The 24,448-nt window shown below is 44.5% G+C and overlaps 1 protein-coding gene across 2 annotated transcripts in view; it reads right to left on the bottom strand.

Annotated features, from left to right (window-relative positions):
- FAM20B (FAM20B glycosaminoglycan xylosylkinase) overlaps nt 1–12,708 on the bottom strand; it is a 34,826-nt gene extending 22,118 nt beyond the window's left edge. Inside the window, exons 1-3 of one of the 2 annotated variants that reach the window (XM_080940793.1) lie at nt 12,591–12,708; nt 10,654–10,718; nt 814–1,303 (exon numbers count right to left, since the gene is read on the bottom strand). In XM_080940793.1, coding sequence (XP_080796919.1) covers nt 814–1,190 — 377 coding nt within the window. In that variant the 5' untranslated portion in view covers nt 1,191–1,303; nt 10,654–10,718; nt 12,591–12,708. Of the gene's footprint in view, nt 1–813; nt 1,304–10,653; nt 10,719–11,394; nt 11,459–12,590 lie in introns of those variants that run through there. The other variant, XM_080940794.1, reaches the window with a different exon arrangement.
- Nucleotides 12,709–24,448: the final 11,740 nt, after the last annotated feature.

Raw genomic sequence — 24,448 nt, 5'->3', positions numbered from 1 at the left:
CAAACTTTGGACTTAAATTAACATACTATTATTGGCTCATCAATTAGACAATTGAACAACATTAGTAAACTTGGAAAAATTGGAGGAAAAGGTAGTTAATAGGACTTACCTAGTATTCTTCCCTAAATGAATCTGAAACTGCTCAAAAAACAGAAATCAAATACAACAAGGAATCAATTCTTCAGCACTGACAGGGACTTCCCCCATTTGAAGTCTAACCTAATCCTATCTTCTCATCTTTGCATATCCAGTTTTCAGTTGTACTTTTGGTGAAGGGGGCTACAAATTTTTATTTTCTACTCAGTTCATTTTGTACCTCTAATACTTGCCACACTAAAGATATTTAGTATATTAGGAATCAATAGCCAGGCATGGAAGCTCAGGCCTGCATGATGCAGGAGGATTACCAAGTTGAGGCCAGCCTGGGTTATATAGTGAAACTGTCTCAAAACAAACAACCCAACAAACAAAGCCCCAGAGAAATCAACATTAGCTGTGTTCAAAAGGTCAGTAGTTTGTTTGTACCTTACTATAATGGCCCAGGCTGCCCTCCAATTTGTAACAATCCTTCTGCCAAACCCTCCTGATGCAGACAACTATATCTGACTTTTTTAAAAGAGCTAAAGGAATCAAAACAGGTTCCCACAGATTTCTTCCAAAGAATCACGGAACCTTCAGAACTAGAAAGACTTCGGAGATGTTCCAGTCTAGCTCAGTCATCTTACTGAGAATAGTCAGGAGAATGTTCTTCTATGACCCCCAGGTTGACTGAGTCAGCAACCAGCTCATACCCCTTCTAACATAAAGACTCACCGCTTAGGTTTGAAGACAACTTTCTGTCCTCCTTCAAGAATCAGTAACGCTTTTAGCTGTGTCCCTTTATAGCCCACGTCGGCTTTAATGATTTTCTTAGTGGCCATGGCATGCATGATGGCTCCCAGCTCTGGTGTCTCTTCTGGGTACACTTCCCGGGGCACCACCCACTGGGCTGCAATCTCCCAAGGAGACTGCAGGGTATGGTCCAACTTAGGCACTAGCTCCACCCGCAAGCCAGTCATCATTCGGTGAAAAGCCCTCTGGTCCTCTCTGTTGGCAGCTGATGTATCTAAATTGTCTATCAGGAAAACTTTGGTGAAGATAAAGATGACAAGGAGTATTGCTAACAGCACAACTCGCTGCTTCAGCTTCATGGTGGCCTCTTCCTGACCCACGTCCCTGCTGGCTTATTACAGGAACAGGTGGTGATGATCAGCAAGGCAACTCCATGATTACATATTTCTTCACTGCAACGCCTCCTCCATCCCTGTAGGCCAAAGTACAAAGTATGATTTGATCAGGAATTCCAGCCTTATACCTCTACATTTTGCAAGCCTTGAATATGTGACTTACCCTTTCAGTGATTCATTGCTAATACTGAGCTCGAGAAGGCCCATTAACTGAACACTGTGTGGGAAAGACCTCAGAAGAATTGGATACACTGAAAATTATAAGAAACACATTCCCATTGTAATTAGGACAGGGGCTCATCTAGGAACTATTTGGCTGTTATATTTATTTCCAAAAATTAAAAAAATGAGAGAAAAAAATAAAAGCAAAACACTGAACTAAGTGTACTTCTTAACTCCAAGTTTTACTGTTCAAGATCCATAAGTGAACCCTTATCATGTAACTTCTCAGTTCCTTCCAACAGATAAATTTTCTGATATCTTGTGCAATAGGAACTCCCAAGAATAACAGCAAGGGTCCAGGGAGAGGCCTAACTCCCTTTCAAAAGCAAATACCTAGTGATCAGACAGATTAAGTCTGATCGGTGATTAAGTGCAACACTTGGACCAGTATTCTCCTTAATCAGACCCCCACTAATTATTTTTCCTGGGAAAGTACAGATAATCAAATCTGGATGAATTAAGTAAAGAAAAACCATTTCCCTAAGCCATCTGGCTGCTAACAGACTGTGAGCAGAGAGCTCACGGAGTCTAACACGGTCATGCCTTGAGTGGTGGGGCACACAGCAAGCATGCTAATGCCAGGGACCAAACTGAGTGCTGCTTCCAGTGTGTGCTCACCACACTCTGAGCAACTCTCAGACAGACCTGTCAGAACAAACAATTCCGTTTCCTTTGTACGCTGAGAGCTTGCTTCTCCACTCCACTGAGGTTTTGTTTGTTTGTTTGTTTGTTTTGTTTTTTAGACTAGGTCTTTCATAGTCCAGGGCTGAATTGATGATCCTCCGGCTGATAACCCACGAGTGCTGTGATTGCAGACATGGTTACTGCCCACCTCCACAGAGCCATTTTACAGTGTGCACAAGCTCACCCTGCTGCATGCCTACAGACTGTACTGTGCAGCAATGGAACAGTAAATGACAAGAAGATAACAGGGGCTGTCGCTCTACAATTCACTGACAACTCACACCATTCATCTAAGAAGTAAGACCAACACAGAAAACAGAGCAAACAACTTTGCTGAGACACTTCCATCTAAACTTGAGGCTTCTTTAACAAATGGAAACAATGCAAAAGCAACATTCTGAGCAATGCCTTGCCTTGAGTTGGATGATGTGACATTCATTCTGAAGGACCAATCACTCCTCCCTGTTCTTTTCATGAAGGAAGCAGAAAGTGAGAGTTAAAGTCAAGTTCTAATGACACGGAACCTGCTCTGTGTCATCAAGGTGGGACAAAAGTGTATGGGTCCTTGTTTGTATTGGCTATTCTTAAGTTAGCACATAAATAGGTTTCATGATCCCAACGGTAACTGTGATGCATCGGCTTTGGCACGGCACTCAGTAAACCATTCCTGGTAATCATGCACACTGGCAGTGTCAGAGGAGTGGATTCAGTATTAGCTCCAACGATCCCATTCTTTTCTCATTTTGGCAACAGTACACGTGGCAGGGGGCAGTGACAAAGGAAACAGAAAGCTAGCAGCATCTTTAGCACCTACATCCCAAATAGTCACAGCTGAATACTGCAGTTCTGGCTAAAGGAAAAAGCTAAACAGACTTTTCCTTTCTATAAAATGCACTTTGGAACTAAAGTCTGGCTAACTAGACTTTGATAATATATATCTAATGGTTATGCATATTTTAGGCAGAATCAAGAATCTTCCCTCACATTACAAATAAATAGCACTTCCAAACTTGTCTTAGTTTGTTTTGGCTGGTCTGGAACCTGAAGCAATCTTTCTGTTCCCCCTCCACACTTGCAGGGACTGCAGACAAGTACCACCCCATCCGGTCTCGGAGCTGTTTTGTTTGTTGTACTGGGGATGCTAATCAAATGCTCTACCACTGAACTATACACCCCAGCCATATCTGTCTTTCTAATTACCAATGAAATAGGAAGTTTTAACAGTCCCAGAATTGAGACAAAAAGATTCATATTGGAAATCCAGTTTATAGGTGTTACATTTTGGAAAGGCCTCAGAAGAACACATTCACCAATTCTGCACTGCAAACAATTCATATATTCAGGTACAAAAAAAAATTTATATTGGGGGAATTGAATTAAATTGTTACATTATCACTATTCATCTTTGAAGAATTACAGTGAGCAGATGTGAAAACGGGAAGTGTGCTTTCATGTCTGTGACTCATGAGTTGCCACAGACCGGGTATAAGACTGCAGGTGGTACTAGTGTCCTCTTTTTCTGAAAGGAGAGGAATTGTTTAGATAGGGCCTCACTGTGCAGCATGTCCACTGCCATCTGAGTGTGCTGAGTGGTAGCTGCATACCTGCCTGTGACTTGGCATTATTCTTTACAACTCTCTTCCACGCCTACAGCCTCAGCCACAGCTCAGTGTAATGTGCAGTTCCTCCTACCTGACCCTGGAAAGAACAGATGTCTGGGCCTATGGGCTTCAGTGGAGCCTAACTAGTCCCTTGATCATCCTGAACTCTAAAAATCCCTTAAGAGGGCATTAAAGGCTTATTCTAAATCAGCAGTTCTTAGCTAGGGTTCAAATGACTCTTTCACAAGGATCACCTAAGACCACTAGGAAACAAATTTAATTCTTTTTTCAAAAATTTATTACTGAATATTTTCTTTACTTACATTTCAAATGTTATCCCCTTTTCTGGTTTCCCCTCTGGAATACCCCTATCCCACTCCCATCCCTCTGTCTCTCTGAGAGTGTGTTCCCCCACTGACGTACTCCCTCCCATCTCTCCACCCTGGCACTCCCCTGCACTGGGGCACTGAGCCTTCACAGGGCCAAGGACCTCTCCTCTCACTGATGCTTGACAAGGCCATCCTCTGCTATATATGTGGCTGGAGCCATGGGTCCCTCCATCTGTACTCTTTAGTTGGTGGTTTGGTTTCTAGGAGCTCTGGGGGCGGGAGGAGATCTGGTTGGTTGATATTGTTGTTCTTCCTGTGGGGTTGCAAACTCCTTCAGCTCCTTCAGTCCTTTTTCTAACTCCTGCATTGGGGAGACTGTGGGGATCCATTCTACATACAGTCACCAAACCCAGACAATATTGTGGATGTCAAGAAGTGCATGTTGACAGGTACCTGATATAGCTGTCTCCTGAGAGGCTCTGTCAGAGCCTGAGAAAGAGTCAGATGCTCTCAACCAACCATTGGACCGAGAACAGATTACAATTCTTAACAGTGGCAAAATTACAGTTATGAAGTAGAATAATTTCATGGTTAGGGTCACCACAACATGAGGAACTATACCAAAGGGCCTCAGAGTTAGAAAGGTCGAAAGCCACTTCTCCGCATTAAAGGGCTGCAGTGTTTGGAAGGTTGAGAACACTGCTCTAAGTGATTCTGAGTGAGCAGCTCCCTCACTGTCCATCTTAGCTCCCGACAAATGAACTTAAAGATGCTGGGTCTCCTCTTGATGTATAGCTGCCCTCTGCTTCCACCATTCCTCACCCTAACACCCTTCAAATGCCCCCTTTCTCCTAATCTCCTTGGTTAAAGCTCAGTCCTTCTCTCAAGGCCCAGCTCTAAGGATGTTCTGACTAGTGTGTAACTACATTCTGCCTTAAATTGCCCTGTACATAGTTCCTAATTCCCTGCCCAGAAACACACCTCTTAGGAGGATCCCCTTGCTCCTTTCTATTGAGAAACGGTGCCTAGGACCCAACTTCTGGGCTGTATTATTATCCTTTCAGATTTGAGACAAACAGTATATTATATACTCTGCAAACTAGAGTTTTAAGATTCTGCACTTCAGATGCAAGAAAAGAAAAGCAGGTCACTGGATATCTTTCACACTACTCATGACAACCTCCCCAGCATTTCCAAAATGGCACTGCCTGCTCTATTTCACGTCCTCACCTCCTGCTGTAAATGCTCACACAGTGCAACACTGTTCAGCCACACACGGTCATTTGTTTTCATGTTTGTTATATGAAACACAGCCTACTTCAAAGAACAAGTGGACTCAAACAACATACCTCAGAAAGTGTTAAGTGTAAAAGAGGCAATGCTAGCAAAACATTTGCCAACAGTCTCCACATGACAGTCTGTGGCACAGAGTCCTGGGACGCAGACCTTCACTTCCTTGGAACACTTCCTTCAGTCCCCAGCAGCCCACATGGGGCTTGTCACACAAGCTCATTTTCTTTCCTCTTTTACACACATACACCACAATCCTTCTTGTTGATACATGTTTAGAAGGACAAACCTTTGACTGTAAAGTATTTCTACAAGAGCTTTATGGATTCAGAGGGAAGGAAACATGGCATCTTAGTACAAAGGCCTTTGTTCAAGAACGAGACTGCAAAGAAGATATATGGAAAAGGGTATCGATGCAGTGATGTATAAACTGTGCAGTTAAAATTCACATATGTAGGTAGCTAAGAAACACTGAGAACATCTGGACCAATATTTCCCGGGTTGGGGAGGTCCTTTAAGTCACAGCTCTAGGGAGGCTCCGAGCCTCATTAATAGCTGAGCCCCTTTGACTGGGCCTCTGATTTGACAATTTAAGGCTAATTCCAACTTTTATTCACAGCTAGGAAGAGTGAAAGTTTTAGTAAAAGTGAATAAATAGAAGTTTCACTTATTTTTTGCTAGAATTTCCAGTCAAATTAGGCTCTTCCCACATGAATGACTTATGACTGTAAAGTACCACAAAGCAAGCAAATATTTGGTTACAAACATGCTGTGTAGATGACTCGAGGATTTGTGGCAGAGACGTTATTAAATAGCTAGTATTAATAATATGTTATTAAATAGCTATATTTGTGTGATTATGTTCTCGCCTATCCTCTTTTTACCAATCAATCTCTTTGGAAAGTGTTGGCTTCAGCAAAACTGAAGATTTGGTAAGTTTAAGAAAAAAACAAGACCTTAATGCAAAGCTTTTCTATTTGTATATTTATTATGTATGTATGGAAATCAAAAGACCTCCTTGTAGGTTTTGGGAACTAAGCTCATGGATTATCAGGCTTGGTGACAAGTGCCTTTACCCGTAGAGACTATACAGGCAGCCCAGAACTGAATTTAATTAGGATTTTCTTGTGGACTATTTCCAGACATCAACAATTCCTCCCACCAACTGGTGGGGTCTATTTTTTCTCCACCTGATTTGAGCAGGCTTTGCAGCTTGTTTTGATCAAAAGCTATACAAGTAACTATGTTCTACTTCTGAGCCTAGGCATATTGGGAGAGTCATTTCATATCCAACCCTGGTATGGATCACTTACTAAAATCTACTTACATACTTTACAACCTTACTTACACAGTGCAATTGAGGCTAGCATCACACATTCACACTACACATGCTCAGCTTATAATGCCTACCCTTTGTATTTCAGCCAAAGCCAATAGCAAAACTTCTAACCCCTTTCTCCTACTGTACTGACCGAACTGGCATTAGCTTTATAGCAGTAAGTCACATGCTCATTAGCACAGTAAGTCACGTGCTCACTAGCTGTTATGGATTTACATCCTTTGACCCTTAGCCATAAAAAAACATTTCACCATGATCAGTCAATATAACTAAAACAGACAGTATGGCTCTACATTATTTTATACAAAAATCAGAAATACACCATGCCTTTCTCAAGTCTTTCATTTAGAAAATGTGCTATGTTCAAAGATGACTCTGTCCTTAAAGCTGTTTAAGACCTAAAGCTTTCAAAACTTAAGTGTTGGGAGTGAATTAAAACTACTGGTATTGAAAAAATTTAATTCCTACAAGTCCAAATTGGACTATTAAATTTTCCTTAATATATCCATTTAAACATCCATACACTATCTATACAATAGGAAACTTCCATGGGAAGTCCTTTAACAGTTCCCTGTGAAGAACATCAACAAAAACAAGCACAGGCTTTAATGAAGCCTTAGGTGTGAGACTAAAATGAAAATAGCAACAAAAAACTACTCTCTCTTAAAAAAAAAAAAAAGAAAGAAAGAAAGAAAAGAAAGAAAACCTTGTAACCTAATCTCCATTTAAACCTTAATTCAAAACAACCTTCTAACCTCCCTTTTAAAAATATAATAAAAAGACCTTTAGCAAGACCCGGTACACAAAAAAGAGAGGCATTTTTCAGTGACCCAGACATTAGTGGAAAGTACTTTAAAGGTTCAAGGTATTCCATTACTCGATTACCAGTACATAAATCACCACTTAGGGCTGTGAGACAGAAAGTTCTTCATCTATGCTGTGGGAATACGGAATTTCAAATATTTCCCTCTAGTTTTTTGTTTGCTTGTTTTTTAAATCAGAATTGCCTTTAGGTGCAAATCACTACAGTTCTCAAAAGGTATATAAACATCTGCAATAAAAACACCTTACTATGTAATTATTCATTGTTTAGGCAGAGTCTTGGTATATTGCTACCCATGCTGGGCTCAAATGATCTTCCTGAGGGGCTTCAAGCACACAACCAGGCCTACTTGGCACCTTAGTTCTACCCCTATATTCCACAGTATGTCAATGTGTCAAGCTTACAAACCACAAAAAGTAACTTTTAGAAATCATGAAAACTCTGACAGATCTGTGCTGAAATGATGGCTAGGTGGTTCTAAGTTGATCAATTGTTTAGAGGATGAAGGAACACACGTGTGTACGAGCATGTGTGCATATACACATGGTTTTTATACACATGGTTTTGGCATACCTTTCTCTTCTACTGTCTAGTGAGTTGCTTGAGGGCAGGAGATATGTTTTATTCTGTTTTTGTACTTTCCAAGTCCCTAATAGGAGTGATTAGCAAGGGAAAGAGACTTTTATAGCTAAAAACATTTCTTCTGGACTGTCAATACTTTGGTTTAAAGATGGCTCTTTTTTTTTTTTTACAAACACGGAGAAATAAACCCTATAATGAATTCAGAAACACAGTATAGTAAAAACAGCAGAAATGTTTACTATGTTTACCAGTCTTACAGATTCAAAATTGTCTACACTGCTACATGCTCACCCCATTCAAGATTACTGTTATTGCTAACCTGGTTCCTGATGAAGTTGGGAATAAAGACGATCAAGAGATTTCAGGAGAAAGAATGAAGAAAGTTCAATTGTCCAAGAATGATATATGACACATAAGAGAAGCTGAACCAGATCTTCAAGTATTACCAACAACAATTTCTGAAACAAAGTCCAGTACTATGTCATCTTCTGTGTTGTTTTCTTTTTAAACGTGTGTGTTTATACATGTAGATGCATGTGTAGGGGTGTGTGTGTGGTGTGAGATGTTGGTGCTACATGTTCAGTGCTGTCCTTAATCTTTCTCCATTTTATTTACTGAGACAGAGACCCTCACTGAGGCTAGAGCTCACTAGTTCAGCTAGTCTAATTAGTCAGCTGGCCCTGGGGATCCTGTCCCAGCCTCTGGAGTGCTGGGACTAAAGGCTGCCATGTGCTCTGTTTTTATTTGGGTGCTGGGGATCTGAACTCAGGTCCTCCTGTTTGCATGGCAAAACCTTTACTCACTGAGTCTTCTCGTCTGTCCTATTTTGTCTTCCAGAACTACATAACATAAAATACATGCATGCAGGGTGTGTATACACACACAGAGAACTACATAAAATACATGCATGCAGGGTGTGTATACACACAAGGAACTAAAAATAAGAAATAAATTGAAAAGGTCTTTGGGTAACCACACAATGGTTACAAAGTTCATTTACTAATGTTGAGAGAAGAGTCTATACTATAGAACCTAGCAAGATATTTAACTATCTTAAATTTGATCTGAGGAAGCAGAATGACCTAGGTGTCTACTCCTCAGAAGCCCAGAATCTGTACGGCTTTTTCAGCCATGGTAGGCAGACTATTAAAAGCAGATCCAGTAAGTAAAAAGGCAAGGGTGCACAGCCTACATTTCACAAACACCTCTAATCTGTGTTTAGTTACTGTCAGGAGTGGATCCTAGTAATAATAAATGAGATCAGGATTACACTACACATTTATAAAGACACAAAGTATACAACATATTGTAAGACTTTTCCCACAAGTGCATACCCAAAGTAAGAATTAGCACTTAATGCATTATTTCTCAACATTAGATTAAACAAGGCAAAGGTGAAAACAGCAGAGTAAACATCTGAGAACATAGAGCAGCCGACTTCCTTATTCTGCATTTGGCTGTCCTTATGCATTCATAATTTCATATTCCTCGGCTTCCTTTTATAATGTACCCAAATTAACAGTCTCCTCCAGCATGGCCAGCACTATCCCATATAGTACAGCCCTCAAACATACCAAAGTACACTGTCTCATTCTGCACTACCTGACACTCAGCTCTTACTGACACCCAAGACTCTTTAGGCTAGAGACAATCATTTCTGTTGGTTTTGGCAAGAACAATTATATCAGAAGATCTTTTCACTATTTACAGACCAGTCTATTAATTTCTGTCATCAACCCACGTAGCAGAGAATCTCCGTATTACATTCTCTTCCAGCAGCTCTTGCTGGCACATTTACGCTGTAAGTTAGTCAGAAGGGAATTTCAGTAGGGAAGGAAGGGCTTCTGTTCTGTGCCCCAGGCCTATGTCATTGAACTCACTCACACAGAGGCTCACAGAAGGAAGAGAGGAAGAGATATACAGGTTCTAGAGAAGCACTTCTGTGAGAAAGAGCCTTCCTCTCCCATCTCCACTGTGAGGGCCGAGAGGGCAGTGAGCACTAAAGCTACTGGAACGGTGTGGTACCATGAACTCCAAGGTTTTCCTAGTAATGGTCAAACACTGCTTATCCAGCTAACTGCTCAGCTGCCAGTCCAAGTGGCAGAGGAAGTCTGTGACCAGAGTGTGGACAGGCCGCAGGTGGCTGGAACACCATGTAATCACAGAACTGAATCAAATAAACACCTTTTGCAGACACCCACCTTATTAACACATTTCCAACAGAAATCTGAAACACATTGTTTTTGCCTTTTTTTAAAAAAATAAAATTTCTTTTGATTGGAAAATGGAGGCAGGGGAGTATAAAATGATCTAAAATTTGCACAGAACATTTATGCTTCCCTCACACCACTTTCCATTTATTAAGTCAACCAACAATCAATGTACACTACGCACCCTATAAATCACTGCCGTAGGGTCCCATGGTAACTGTGCCCTCTGCCCTAATCTACAAAAATTATCTCATGTTCGATCCCAGATCAACCTGACATCCAAAGCTCCTTCTGTCTGTGACTGTGAACGTTCTAACAAGTCTCTACTATAATATCTCAGCACTTACCAATCTGAAGGCTCAAGTTTCTGGCTTTACACTGAAATGGTAGTCAAAGGGAGCTAATTCATGCCCTAAAAGTAAACAGAAATATTCATTTAAAAAAACAACAGAAAGCTTTAAGGCTGTATGAAAAAAGTTAAAATCTATAAATGGAAGTCAAGAGAAGTAACTAAAGTAATCATTAACAGCACAAAATAATTCTACGATAGAAAAAATTATAAAAAATAAAGATCTGTGACTTGCTTTTTCCAAACTATACATTTGTTCAAAATATATATTAAAAAGGAAGGCATGTGCTTTAAAAACAAAATGTACCTATTTTCTCACTCCTAAGGGAACAAAGCAAGTGAATCCCATTTTCACAAAGCTGTAAATTTACAGATTTTTGTTTGTTTTCAAGACAGGGTTTCTCTGTGGAACTAGCTGTGTATTAGACCAGGCTGGCTTTGAACTCAGAGATCTGCCTGCCTCTGCCTCCCAAAACCTGGAGATTCAAGGTGTGAGCTGTGTCTGAGTCCAATACCACCCCATCAGACATTTCTTTTGAAAATTATCTTTTCCCTTCATCATTTTTACTTTTGTTCTTTATTATGAGTGAGGCTAGACTTAAGCACAGTACCTTTATTATTTTCCTCTATTTGTCTTTTGAGGGAGGGTCTTACTATGTAGCCCTTTCTAGCCTAGAACTCACACATATATATGCCTGAGTCTGCCTCAGAAATGGTGTGATTAAAGGGGAATACTCACCCCCAGCCCCACACTGTTCTCCTTTGATAAGCATTTTCTAATGTGAGATGGCATCTTGTTGACAGGTTATGGTTAGTTCTGGGACACTAAGTCCAACATCTTCACAAACTTTAAGTTATTAATTTAATACAATAATTTAAATTTTGCCTTAAATTGGTTCAGAGCCTATGCAAATAATTTAGCATCTTTAATGCCTGAACCTGTTCCATGGGATGATAACATGCAAAAGTGCTTTCAGCTTACTCAAATGGCTTGCATAAATTCAAGGAATGGGGATCAATGTGAAATTACAACCCAAGCAATGTAGGCATGGTTAATGAATGACAATCTTGATTTTACCCGTATTGGCTGTATTATAAAGCCCTCAATAGTGAAAAGATCGCATTATTTCTTTCTTCCAACAGGAGCTATCAAATCTCCTCCGGAAGGAGCCTGGGTGAGTAGGGAAGACCCTCACACCCGTTCTCAGATCCTTTTTCCAATTGTAAATGCCTTACCCATCCTACTGAAGACAGTCTTTAAATGAAGTAATTGAATAAGGACCATCCACGCCCTGTTGTTCCACCTTTCCTATCAGGAGCCTGACAGATCACTGACTCCTGATTAAAAAGAATGTCTTATCAGACTCCATAATCAAGGACACAGCTAGACAACGTCCACATTTATCATCTAGGCAACGGCAGGGCTAGCTCTTAATCGCCGGGCGATCACACCCGGAAATGAAACCGCCAGCGTAGCCCACTCTGAACAGTCTCATCTCAAGTTGTGCCCCTTGGTGCTCTGAGCTCACTACCCCAGTACACGGCTGCCCTCTCGGGCCCAGGGCCTGCAGGTCACTAGCGCTCCCCGGTCACCAAGCGGGCCCGGTAGGGGCTCAGCGAGAGGTCGTTCCTCGGCCACCAAGAGGGCCGCGTAGGGACCGAACGAGAGCGCGCTGCTCCCCGGGCTGCCGACACCAGCTTAGTGTGACAGGAGGGCGACGCCAGAGCCAAGAGCCTCTGGGGGCCGTCCTCAGTAGCGAGCACCGGTCACCGCAAGGTCTCCCGATCTCCCGCAGCCTCACGGGGACGCCCCCAGCCCTGCATCCGGCCCCTGAGGGAGGTGCCCCGCCCCCCGCCGCCCGCGCTTTCCCTCCCTCCCTCCTTCCCGTCGTTCCCGGGCGGGGGTCGCGCGCCCTCTCCAGCCGCGCCGCTCACCTGGTCCAGCCTCAGGCTCGCTCCATAGCCGCCCGCGCGGTGCGGTGCGGCGCGGCCCCGGCCGCCCCCGCCGCCTCCGGGGAGGGGCAGCCCCACGCCGCGCTCACCGCCCCCGGCCGCCGCCGCCGCCACTGCGGCTCCCGCCCACCGCTGGCCCGGCCATTCCCCGGCCGCCGCTCCCCGCGGAGCCGGCCACTCCACACCCACCCCCGCCTCCGCGCTGCCTGGCTGTTGGTACGGTCCTAGCGGAACGCCCTCCCTGCCGCCAATCCCAGCGCGCACTCGGTGTAGCCCCGCCCCCGCTGTGGGTGGGCGGGACTACCGGGCAGCTCCGGTCCGCCCTTTTTAACCCCTTCACCCTCATTCCTGCCGCGCTGAGCTCCACAGATACTGTTGTCGGTTTTCTCCAAACCCGTAAACATAAACTGGCTTCTGGCTTCTCTCTTACCTTCACGATTTCTTTCCTGCAGTCATTTAGGCGAAGTTCTTTTCGGAAGAAATAATTTTCTTCTTTCTTTTGCTCTTCTGCCAGGACTTCTTGGAGATTCTGCTCAAAAGTGCTTTTCCCTGACCAAAAGAGACCAGACTTCCCACCTTGGGAATCGCTCCAGCTTTCGCTCAAAGCAGAGCTCCCTCACTGTACCTTTTCAGTAGCTCTTAACAAAATCCTGATTTTTTTTATTATAATAGCATCTTTTCATGTTTGTGCCTTGCGGTGGACTATAAGCCCTAAGAGGGCAAATGTGACGTGTCTTAGAGTGTAGTGTGTGGGTGCAACCCACTAAACTGATGAGTGAATGAGATGTGTGTCCATCCCACACACATTAGCTAAGGTACAATGCATACATTTATTCATCATCTAGTCAGTTTACATGCAGTCTGCTTGACCCTAAAATATTACGGTGGACATTCTACATCGGATCTAAAATCTACAGTTTGCATATGGGAGGATGGGCACTAAGAAGGCATTTCTTTCAAGAAGGAAAAAAAACGACCCTTCCTCCCACCTTGGGTGTGCCATATAATGCCTCTGAGTATAAGGCTCCATGGAAAATGGAAGTTAAACAGTACCTACTTGACAGGATTGTGGCAAGGTCTAAATAGGAAATGTGTGGAAAAAATACATTATTGTGTGAAGTTGGGAGTGTGTGTGTGTGTGTGTGTGTGTGTGTGTGTGTGTGTGTGTGTAGCAATTTCAGTCAGGAAACTCAGATAAACCGTTGGACTTGACACCCAACCCTAGACAACTTAGGGAGGGAAAGCACCTTTAATCACTTCAAGGCACAAAGGGTAGTGCAGAAAGCACTGTGTCAGCCTTTTACGGGATGGAGTGGAAAAGGTTTGAGGTCAGTATCTGACAAAGGAAAGTACAATTCTTAGGAAAATTGGCTGGATCTGTAATGAGGATCTGCCTTATTTCTCAACAGGAACACGGTCTGCTTGCAGCCAGCACTTCTTCCTGGACCAGAAAACCATGAAGCAAAGGGAAGTCAACAGTTCCTTTGAGACTGTGAGACTAGCAGTGTTCCATCTTCTGTCATTCCAATGACACTAAGGATGGGCCCTGCCCCTGTCGCTGCTCCTCTCAAGCCTAGCTTTCCTGAGATGATGCCCCTCTGTGTTGAAGGATTCTCAGGGAAGGAGGGTTTTTGGCCCATGGAAGCGATCCAGTCAGGTACATATTTCATGTGCATTCCCCATACTCAGTATAATCAGTTTTCTTCCTCAGAGGGTTCAGAATCGCTGTGTCAAAGGCTTTAGCATAGAACTAATCTATCTCCCAGTTTTCCCGTCACAAGCTACATTACACAGGCTCCCAACGACTGTGTACACAGCAAGGACTGACACTCCATCACATCAGGTTTTGCCCCTCAGGCCCATGACAGTACCACAGTCAATATATTCTCAGTGTTGTACGGATATGGCCACTTAAGTAAGGAGCATGCACAATTAGGACACCGAAAGCCCCTGCAAGGACAGGACATATAAATTATGCAGCACGGAGTCTGAATCTGAGTCTGGGAAAAGTGTGGACTGGGGCTGTCAGGGAGGAAGGATGGGGTGAGCAAAATCTGGGTGGGAATGAAATTTAACAATATGAACCCAAAGTTGTGCAGTGCTGTGAAAGTTATAACCCATATCCTGAACAGATAATACTGGGAGGTGTGTTCATTCATTCATGTGTCTACCAAACACATGTCAAGTGCCAGGCATCAGACTAAACTTTGACCCCAGAAGAAGAGATGAAGAGAGCCCCACCCCTCCAGAAGCCTTCAGGTTCAGCAGAGCTCCTTCTAGAACTCAGAGGATTGGCAGAGTTGTATTACTGTTCCTGTCACAGGGTGTATTGTGGTTTTAAGTATCAAGCTAATCTTCTCTTGGCCTTTCTCTCCTCTGCCCCCAAACTTCAATGTTCTGAAAGCCACAAACTGTGACTTTATGTAATGGAGCACCTTTATCAGGTACATGTGTGGCAGCTCATGGAGTTGAATCCAGATCTGAACATTGGCTGCCCCCTTCCCATGAAGGGCAGTGGACCACCCTCGGCAGGGGACTATTAGTTATTAGCCCAAGTGCGGAACTTTACCAAAAGCTGCCTGTTGCCCTCACAGTTTGCCAGGACCTTCCTGCTCAGCATTTACGGTCCCAGCACACCTTTCCAGTACAGTCTGTAACTCCTCTACAGCTCTCACCAGCTTTGCCTTCCCTGCCCAGCTCGGGAGTGCTAAAGGGCTCTCCGTGTATCCATCCTCGAGATCCTCCATGGGCTTTCCAGCTCTGCTTCATCTCCTGAACCTCCTGGGAGCCTACTTCTCTGGTGGCATTGTTTACTGGACCTTTGAAGAATACTCTTCCCACAGTTACAAAGCCTTTTCATGTCAAAGACAGTGTTGTACAGTCAACTGTTAACATGGGTGTGTGGACATGTACAGCCAGCTGTGAACATGGGTGTGTAGACATGTGCAGCCAGCTGTGAACATGGGTGTATAGGCATGTGCAGCCAGCTGTGAACATGGGTGTGTGGACATGTACAGCCAGCTGTGAACATGGGTGTGTAGGCATGTGCTGCCAGCTGTAAACATGGGTGTGTAGGCATGTGCTGCCAGCTGTGAACATGGGTGTGTAGATATGTGCAGCCAGCTGTGAACATGGGTGTGTGGACATGTACAGCCAGCTGTGAACATGGGTGTGTGGACATGTGCAGCCAGCTGTGAACATGGGTGTGTGGACATGTACAGCCAGCTGTGAACATGGGTGTGTAGGCATGTGCAGCCAGCTGTGAACATGGGTGTGTAGGCATGTGCAGCCAGCTGTGAACATGGGTGTGTAGGCATGTGCAGCCAGCTGTGAACATGGGTGTGTAGGCATGTGCAGCCAGCTGTGAACATGGGTGTGTAGGCATGTGCAGCCAGCTGTGAACATGGGTGTGTAGGCATGTGCAGCCAGCTGTGAACATGGGTGTGTGGACATGTGCAGCCAGCTGTGAACATGGGTGTGTAGACATGTGCAGCCAGCTGTGAACATGGGTGTGTAGATATGTGCAGCCAGCTGTGAACATGGGTGTGTAGGCATGTGCAGCCAGCTGTGAACATGGGTGTGTAGGCATGTGCAGCCAGCTGTGAACATGGGTGTGTAGATATGTGCAGCCAGCTGTGAACATGGGTGTGTAGATATGTGCAGCCAGCTGTGAACATGGGTGTGTAGATATGTGCAGCCAGCTGTGAACATGGGTGTGTAGATATGTGCAGCCAGCTGTGAACATGGGTGTGTAGATATGTGCAGCCAGCTGTGAACATGGGTGTGTAGGCATGTGCAGCCAGCTGTGAACATGGGTGTGTAGGCATGTGCAGCCAGCTGTGAACATGGGTATGTGGACATGTGCAGCCAGCTGTGAACATGGGTGTGTAGATATGTACAGCCAGCTGTGAACATGGATGTGTAGACACGCCCCTCATAAGAGAAGCTGGAGGATAACAAGTGCCACAGGACTGGGTGCCTACCCTACCCTTGCTCCCTACATCATTTTAGCCATTTTCCGAGAACCGCCTTAGAACTTCCAAGCCTCAGTCAATTTGTTAATTCCCAGGCTCCAGCAAGTGCAAGGTACTAAGAAAGTACTTCCTCCCAGCTCCTACACACACAAGGGCTACATACTCCTGTTCTTTGAACCTACTTAATCAGCCACCATGGTGGAGACTCTGAAACTGCTTAAGTGACTTCTACATCAGACTGGTTAAGGAGGGCTTTCTCCTCGAAGCCCGGGGAAAGAGTGGGAAGTAAGTTTAGGTAGTGAGGAAGTACACTCATGCTCTCAGGAGCAAGAGTTTGCTCTCGGCTGCCTCTGGGAGTCTTGTTCTCTGCAAGAAGCTCTCTGTGGACAGTAGCTCTGGCCTTTCTTTCCAAATAGAAAAATTGGCTTGCTTTCATTTTGCTGTTTGGACTTCAGAGTTGCCCCCTGCCTCTCCTTTCTGATGGTAGCCCAACTAACCCTTCACCTCTGCCAATACCATGTGAGCAAGTCATTCCCGTCTCAGGATGCTCACATAGGCAGCGGGCAGCGTCTTTTCTGAGACAGTCAGGCCACATGTTCTGAAAGTGGTAGAAATCTTCCTGTTATTTTTTTCCCTACCCTTGTGATATTTTTTTTAATATTTTGTAAAGAGTTTCTTTATTGAGATATAACATACATCCCATAATTCACTAGTTTAAAGCATATGATTCCCTGTCTCTGAGTACATTTACAGAGTTGAGTCAACACTATTATACCTGAATTTTAAAGTATTATTGTAACTCCCAAGATAGTACGGAGCATTTTCTCTCACTGTGAAATCTATTTGGGTCTATTTTTAAAGTCTGCATATTAAAGGAAAAGAAGGGAAAACAATAAGAAAGTCTCTGGTTAGGACAACACTGTGGAGCGAGCACAGCTATCACACAGCTAGGATTCCCTTAATTGCCCTGTGTGGAAACAGCAGTTTAATGACCAAGTTGCATACTATGTTGGGGTATGCTCTCCTCAGTGAATGTCTGGGGCCACATCTTGGAACATTTTCCAGTTTTCTGTGGCTCTCTCTTGTGTCATATATGGCTCTTCTGCAGTTTGAGCAGAGGTAATTCTTACAAATCCCAATCGCCAATTCTCAAAGACAGCCACTTTATATGGCTAGGACAGTACCACATTCTCTGAGTATTTAGTATCTGCTCTGTCTACGCGGAGAAGGTCTTTGTCTTTGTTTCTGCTTTCAAAACAGGTCTTACTATGTAGCCCCGGCTGACCTGGAACTCACCAGGTAGACCAGGCTTCTCTCAAACTTGCAAGAGATCTACGTGCCTCTGCCTGCTTGGATTAAAAGTGGGCACCATTATTCCCCACCTAAACTCTTCAGTTTTTATGAACTCAATTTACTGTTAGGCTGTGTGTCTGCCTTGCTGCTGAGGTGCCCAAGAACTGCCCGTAAGCCACTCAGGGGAGACAAAATGCAATCCGAGGATCTCTGACCTAGCTGGAACGAAAGGTTCTGAGGGGCTTTGGTCTGGCTGGGACAGCCAAAGTATTACAGCTCTCCAAAGGGAAGCCTGTGCAGGGCAGGTAGCCAGAGTCTCTCCTGCGACAGTTGCAGCACCAGTGTTAATGGAAGCAAGTAGCTGCACCAGTAGAGATGTGAGCTTGGCCTTCTGGGTGGATCTGAGATCCAGCAATGAATGCTTCAGGAGAGAAAACTCTTCCCCAGAGCATTACAGCTCAAACAGCCTCCTTCAGGTGACTCTTGGTGAAATAACTTGTGTACTTTATTCTGTGTGAATGGGGACCTTATGACCATTTTGGGGATAAGGTGGGATCCAGGGGTAGATGTTTCCCACTGGCTCAGTCTGAGATGTTAGGCATGCTCTATCTGCATGGGGAAGGACTTCAGGTATTGTACCTAAACCTCTCAAAATGATTGCATGTTCCTGGACAGGTAGAGCCTGGCAGGGAGCTGGTTCCTGTTTTCAGTTCTCAGTTCTGAGATTCCCAGGGGTTTTGAACCTGGCAGTCTTGTCAATTCTTCTGTTTGGCATGGTCCACTGCCTGGCATGTTACCGCAGGAAGTAATTGCAGTTACATGGAAGTTCTGGGTTCTTCATCCTTCCTAAAAACCAGAAAGCATCTTCCATGAACAGTAACATGGTCCAGCAGATGTGCTTTGAGCCTCTCTTATGAATTCTCTGGAATGTTCTAGAGCTACAGTTCTTGAAGTTTCCACCTGCCCCCATACTCAAAGACTAGGATTTAATCATCATGGGTCAGGTCCTAGAAGGATTTTTTTTTGCTTTGTTTTTTCAGATTTCCTCTTGTAATCAAAGCTGACAGTCATTGTCTTACTAACAACTAAGCCAGGATCACGACCCAGGCTGGATTATGCAAGATCGGCTTGATTACAGAACAAAGACAATTGGAACTAATGATTTTTATATATGGTTCACGCTATGAGTGCTTGGTTTCTGTTTTCAGGAGAAGTGGATTGGTTTTTGGAAGACCTTCTACAAGAAGCCAATAATTTCTCTCTAGAGTAATATAGCCTGCAGAGTGAGCAAGTATGAAGATGATCAAAAAGACAACGCCCTATACAGTTCCGCTGCCTCTTCAAAGTGGACCAGACAGTTTCTGCCAATGAGCCTGACCTTTTGAACACCTGGAGCCTTCAGACATAAAGGGAAAAGACTAAGCTAAGGCTATCACAAGCATCAGGAAACAGGACAGACCAGAGAAATTGTCCTCTTCTTCAAGCCACTGGCTAGCTAAATTTAAGCGAACACACACACACACACACACACACACACACACACACAGGCACACATGCACGCTCCCACACAGACATGCATGGCTTCATAATGACATAATCTCATTTTACTGCATTTACTTCTAAGCTTATTGTCCCGTTGTGCCAAGCACCTTGGACTCTTTCCTTCTGGGCCACTTCCTTGTTCCACAGTTCAATGATCAAGTTGCATACTATGTTGTGGTATGCCCCCTCAGTAAATGTCCAGGACCACATCTTGGAACATTTTCCAGTTTGCTGTGGCTCTCTCTAGTGTTGTATATGGCTCTTCTGCAGTTGGGACTCCCTGCTCCAGGGAGAAGCAGGAAAGGAGAAGAGTGAATTTGCTCTCTGCCAGGCTGCTGAGCTGAGACACTGGTCCCCGCGCTCCCTGATCTGAGGACGTCACAGCAGTCCTCGGCTGCACCTTCAGCATCGGCTCCCAGGCATCTGGACCGCGGCACGGGCTCTCCTGGGCCTCCATCCTGTGTTCTGTCTAAGATTTTAATGTGGCAGTATTACTTTGGGAAACAGTTCATGCATATACAGCTTTCACAAATAACGCTGGAGCCCCTAAAAGAAGGGCGGGCGCGAGAGAAGGAGGGATGACCCGTCTCTGCTCGCTGCTGGGTCGAATCTAGCAAGATTGCCATCTGCAAACAAGGAAGCAGGCCTGCAGAGATGCCTGGTGTCTGATGACACCTGTATTCCATATTTCTCAGCTTCCAGAGGTTTTGAAGGGACAAATGTGAGAAGTAGGTTTATGCTGCTTAAACTTCCTGTGTATGATGTTCCGTTCTTCTCTGGTCTTTCTGTCTCCAGCTCACTCCCATGCACCCCAATAAACAGAAAACTTTGTCTAGAAAACTTTTTTGGAAAGGAAACTTTTCTCATATCAGCCATCACTTACCACCCTTTAGGCCAAAGCTCTCACCAGAACCGTCAGAGATTCCAGGGTTTCACTTGGCCCTGCATCTTTCCTTGCCTTTCTACATAGTTTACACTCTGGGAAAAATGAACTCAGTATAGCATGGCATACTCCACATCAGTTCAAGTCTCTGTGCTTTTCCTAAGGCTCTTGATTCAGCTAGGAATTCCTTCCCACTCTCCTCCAGCCTTACTCATCCTTTAAAATGTCATCTTTGCTGCAAAGCTAAGTACTTGCCTCTCGATTCCCCTAGCAACCTGTGTATCTCTTCCCTTATATTGATCTGGCTCATTCTTTTCTAAATATAGGCATTTACAGCTCTAAATTCCTTATATGCACTATGTTAGCTACATCCTATACATTTTGGTATCTTGGGGTTTTGTCTTAATTCATCACAAAATAGCTCTAATTTTGCTGGAGATTGACTTTCCATCCACTGGTTATTTGGGAGTGTAGTGTTTGGTTTCCACATGTGTGTGAATTTCAGTTTTCTTCTCATGAAACATTATAAACATTTTCCCACACTGGAGCCATTGCTTCTCCTGGTGGAGTGGCCTCTGCTAGGAGTGGACACACCAGGAAGATGATTTAATTATAACACACCTTCTTTCATCTTATCTCGACCCATGCTACCTGAGGAAATTCTCAGCAGGGCTTCTAGGCAAGGTTTCCTCTTTGCTAAAGAGAAGAAGAATAGCTGGGTGGTGGCATACACCTTTAATCCCAAGGACAATCAGAGCTACACAGACAAACTCTGTTTTGAAAACCCAAATATATATGCATTATATACATACATATATAAATAGGAGAAGCATAACATGTAACATGAAAACCCGGAGTCCCCCAAATGTCAGAGTTAGAAGGTCAAAGGGGAATTACCAGAAGTTGGGGAGACTTGAGAACAGGAGCCAGTGAGTATAGAGTTTCGTGGAGATACCACCAACCGTGACTGCATGGCATTCTGGGAATGTTCCATACTGGGAAAGTACACACTGCGAATGACAGTGGCAGTTTGTATACGGAGAAAGACTCTTCCTGCTGTGAGTAGCTGAGGTGCATAGTTCGGTGGCAACTTTATAACCATGAGGGCAGAAAGCTGAAAGTGAGGCCAAATGTTGAACAAGGAGCCACAGAAGAAAGCCAGTGTCCACATTCCCGTGTTTGGGAACATAGAGCAAATATGTGGGAAACTGCAAGTGTACCGTGTCACCAAAGATCACACACCAAACAACCTTATGGGACCAGCACCTTCTCTTTACTGCTTGTACCAGAGGGCAGCCTCTGTCTTAACATCTGACATCGCAGATGGCTTTTCCTGTTCTAGGACTTAGTACAGAGCCCGCGGTTCTCAACCACAATAACCCATCCTTCCTCTAATGCGGCTCCTTCATCCTTCCTCTAATGCGGCTCCTTCATCCTTCCTCTAATGCGGCTCCTTCATCCTTCCTCTAGTGCGGCTCCTTCATCCTTCCTCTAATGCGGCTCCTTCATCCTTCCTCTAATCCTTCCTCTAGTGCGGCTCCTTCATCCTTCCTCTAGTGCGGCTCCTTCATCCTTCCTCTAATGCGGCTCCTTCATCCTTCCTCTAGTGCGGCTCCTTCATCCTTCCTCTAGTGCGGCTCCTTCATCCTTCCTCTAGTGCGGCTCCTTCATCCTTCCTCTAGTGCGGCTCCTTCATCCTTCCTCTAGTGCGGCTCCTTCATCCTTCCTCTAGTGCGGCTCCTTCATCCTTCCTCTAGTGCGGCTCCTTCATCCTTCCTCTAATGCGGCTCCTTCATCCTTCCTCTAATGCGGCTCCTTCATCCTTCCTCTAGTGCGGCTCCTTCATCCTTCCTCTAGTGCTGCTCCTTCATCCTTCCTCTAATGCGGCTCCTTCATCCTTCCTCTAATGCGGCTCCTTCATCCTTCCTCTAGTGCGGCTCCTTCATCCTTCCTCTAGTGCGGCTCCTTCGTCAGCCCCCCCTCCCCATGTTGCACTGACCTCCAACCATGACAACTATTTTGTTGTTACTTCATAACTGTAATTTGGCTACTGTTATGAATCATAATATAAATGTCTGATGTGCAGACTATCTGATGTGTGACCCTCAAGGAGATCAAGACCCACAGGTTGAGAACTACTGGTACAGTCGGACCTGGTTGGTCCTGATGGACACAAACCTTTCCTAAACACACAGCACCCTCTGCATCTGAGATCTCCCATTAATATGTTGTGGGATTCACCCTTCTCCGTCACTATAAATCACTCATTCTCAGTGCTGGATACAATTTTATTGGAGAACATGATGTAATTTATCCATTTTGACTCTTGACAGGACGTAGACAGTGTCCTAATTTGGGATATTAAAAACAGTGCTGGTGTGTGCCATTTCTGCTCTAAGAGTGCTTGGACGAGCCTAGGAGTGGAATGGTTTGTGTGCCTCTGTTTGCCATTAGAGGGTCATTACAGTTTTACAAAGTGGGGATGCCGATTTAGACACACACTGGTAACATATACATTATCTCTGTGTTCTTGATTTCTGCATCCTTCCGAGTCACTGAACAACTAATTCTCAAATACCTAAGTCATGGTGAGTGTCTAGGCTTTTGATAGTGAGTGTCTGTCACATGCAGCTCCAAGTGTCCCAACTAAGAAGGCACTCTCTGAGGGGAGGTCATTGTCCTTTAAGGCCTAACTCATCTCAAGCCTAGCGGGTCACTCCCTGCCATGGCTGAAGATGGTGGCAGAGGGGCCTGGGTGATTTTGGGGTGGTGGGGAATGGTCCAGAGCTCTGCTGATGAGCAGTCTCCCCTGGCCTTCTTCCTAGCTGCCATATAGCCTTGAGACCACCCACAGCACTAATCACCAAGTGTCTACACCACAGTCAAACTCCTGTGGTCTTCCCGAAAAATCCAACAATTAACCACAATTGTCTTCTTTGAGAACTCATTTGGCTCCCCAAAAAGCAGAAAGAGGAAAGACCTTGGCTAAGTCTAAATTACCCACCCCAGTGACCACAGCTGAGCTCACTTGCTCTCAAGACCTGTGTCAAGGAAATTATGTGTATCATTTTCTAGTTTTTGTTCTTCTTCTTATTCATAGCTCCTTAGCTCCAAATCTATTCTTTATTACCTGCTCTGTGAAAATGATGTCGGGCCTTAGAAGCTCTTGGTACCTGTAGGCAGTCAATTTCGAGACACTCTGTCCCTGACGTACTAGGTTTTGGAGACTAAAATCTGCTCAGATCCCTTTTATTAAAAGGATATGGTATTTGCAAATGACCTACACATATATTTTGTGTCTTACAATATAATATATAAATAACTAATATGTACATAGTTGTGTTGTGTTGATCACAGAATAAAGATGAGAAAAAGTCTGCATTTGCTCATTATGCATATAACTCTCCTGAATTGTTGAACCCGTAGATTGCTTATGGATCCAGAGGCTATGCTAAATAGCTCCGTGTTAAATCTTGGCAGTAGAGGGCGCTAGCGAGGCACCACCCCGAACCATCTTTAGTTTTGGAGGGCTTGTCTCAGCCAGCCTGCCCACTCTTCCCTCTTTGGTGTTCCCTGGCATCCCAGGGGGTGGATTTTAAGTACAGTTAGGGATTTCAGCGTGCTCTACTATCTGTGTAAGTGGACTGTACCCTTTTCCAACGTGGGCGGGTAGGAGGGGAGGGCTGGCATTTCTGATTGAACCTTAGTTAATATGAATTAATACAGCCTTGCCCACCCACAGCGCTGGGGTCAAGGGCACGAACCACGAACACCCATCCAGATTTGCCTCTTTAAGCCTTTTTCTTGGTGCTCTCCAGCTGGCCTCCACGGACTGGATGGCCTCCATCCTCCATGCCTGAGCACGCCCCTCACCTGTCTTCAGACGGTATGCGGGGACTCTGTGTGGCCCATTCGCCGTGCACACCCACAAGTGATCCCTTGTTTTGTGTGAGACAAACGTGTCTCATGGGTCACATGTAGGCCAGGCTGGCTTTGAATTTGTGATCTTCCTCTCAAGTGCAGAGACAACAGGTGTAACCACCATGCCTGGCGCTTGAAAGATTAAAAAAAGAAGAAAAAAAAGAGTTTTATCTATTTTTGCAGGTACGTACTTTTACAAATACCTTTGAAGTTGGAAATAGTTGGCA

Source organism: Micromys minutus (genome assembly GCF_963924665.1).
Source record: "Micromys minutus genome assembly, chromosome: 1".
NCBI lineage: Eukaryota > Metazoa > Chordata > Mammalia > Rodentia > Muridae > Micromys > Micromys minutus.
Note: the sequence above shows the minus strand (reverse complement) of the source record. Positions and strands in the feature narration are given on the sequence as shown.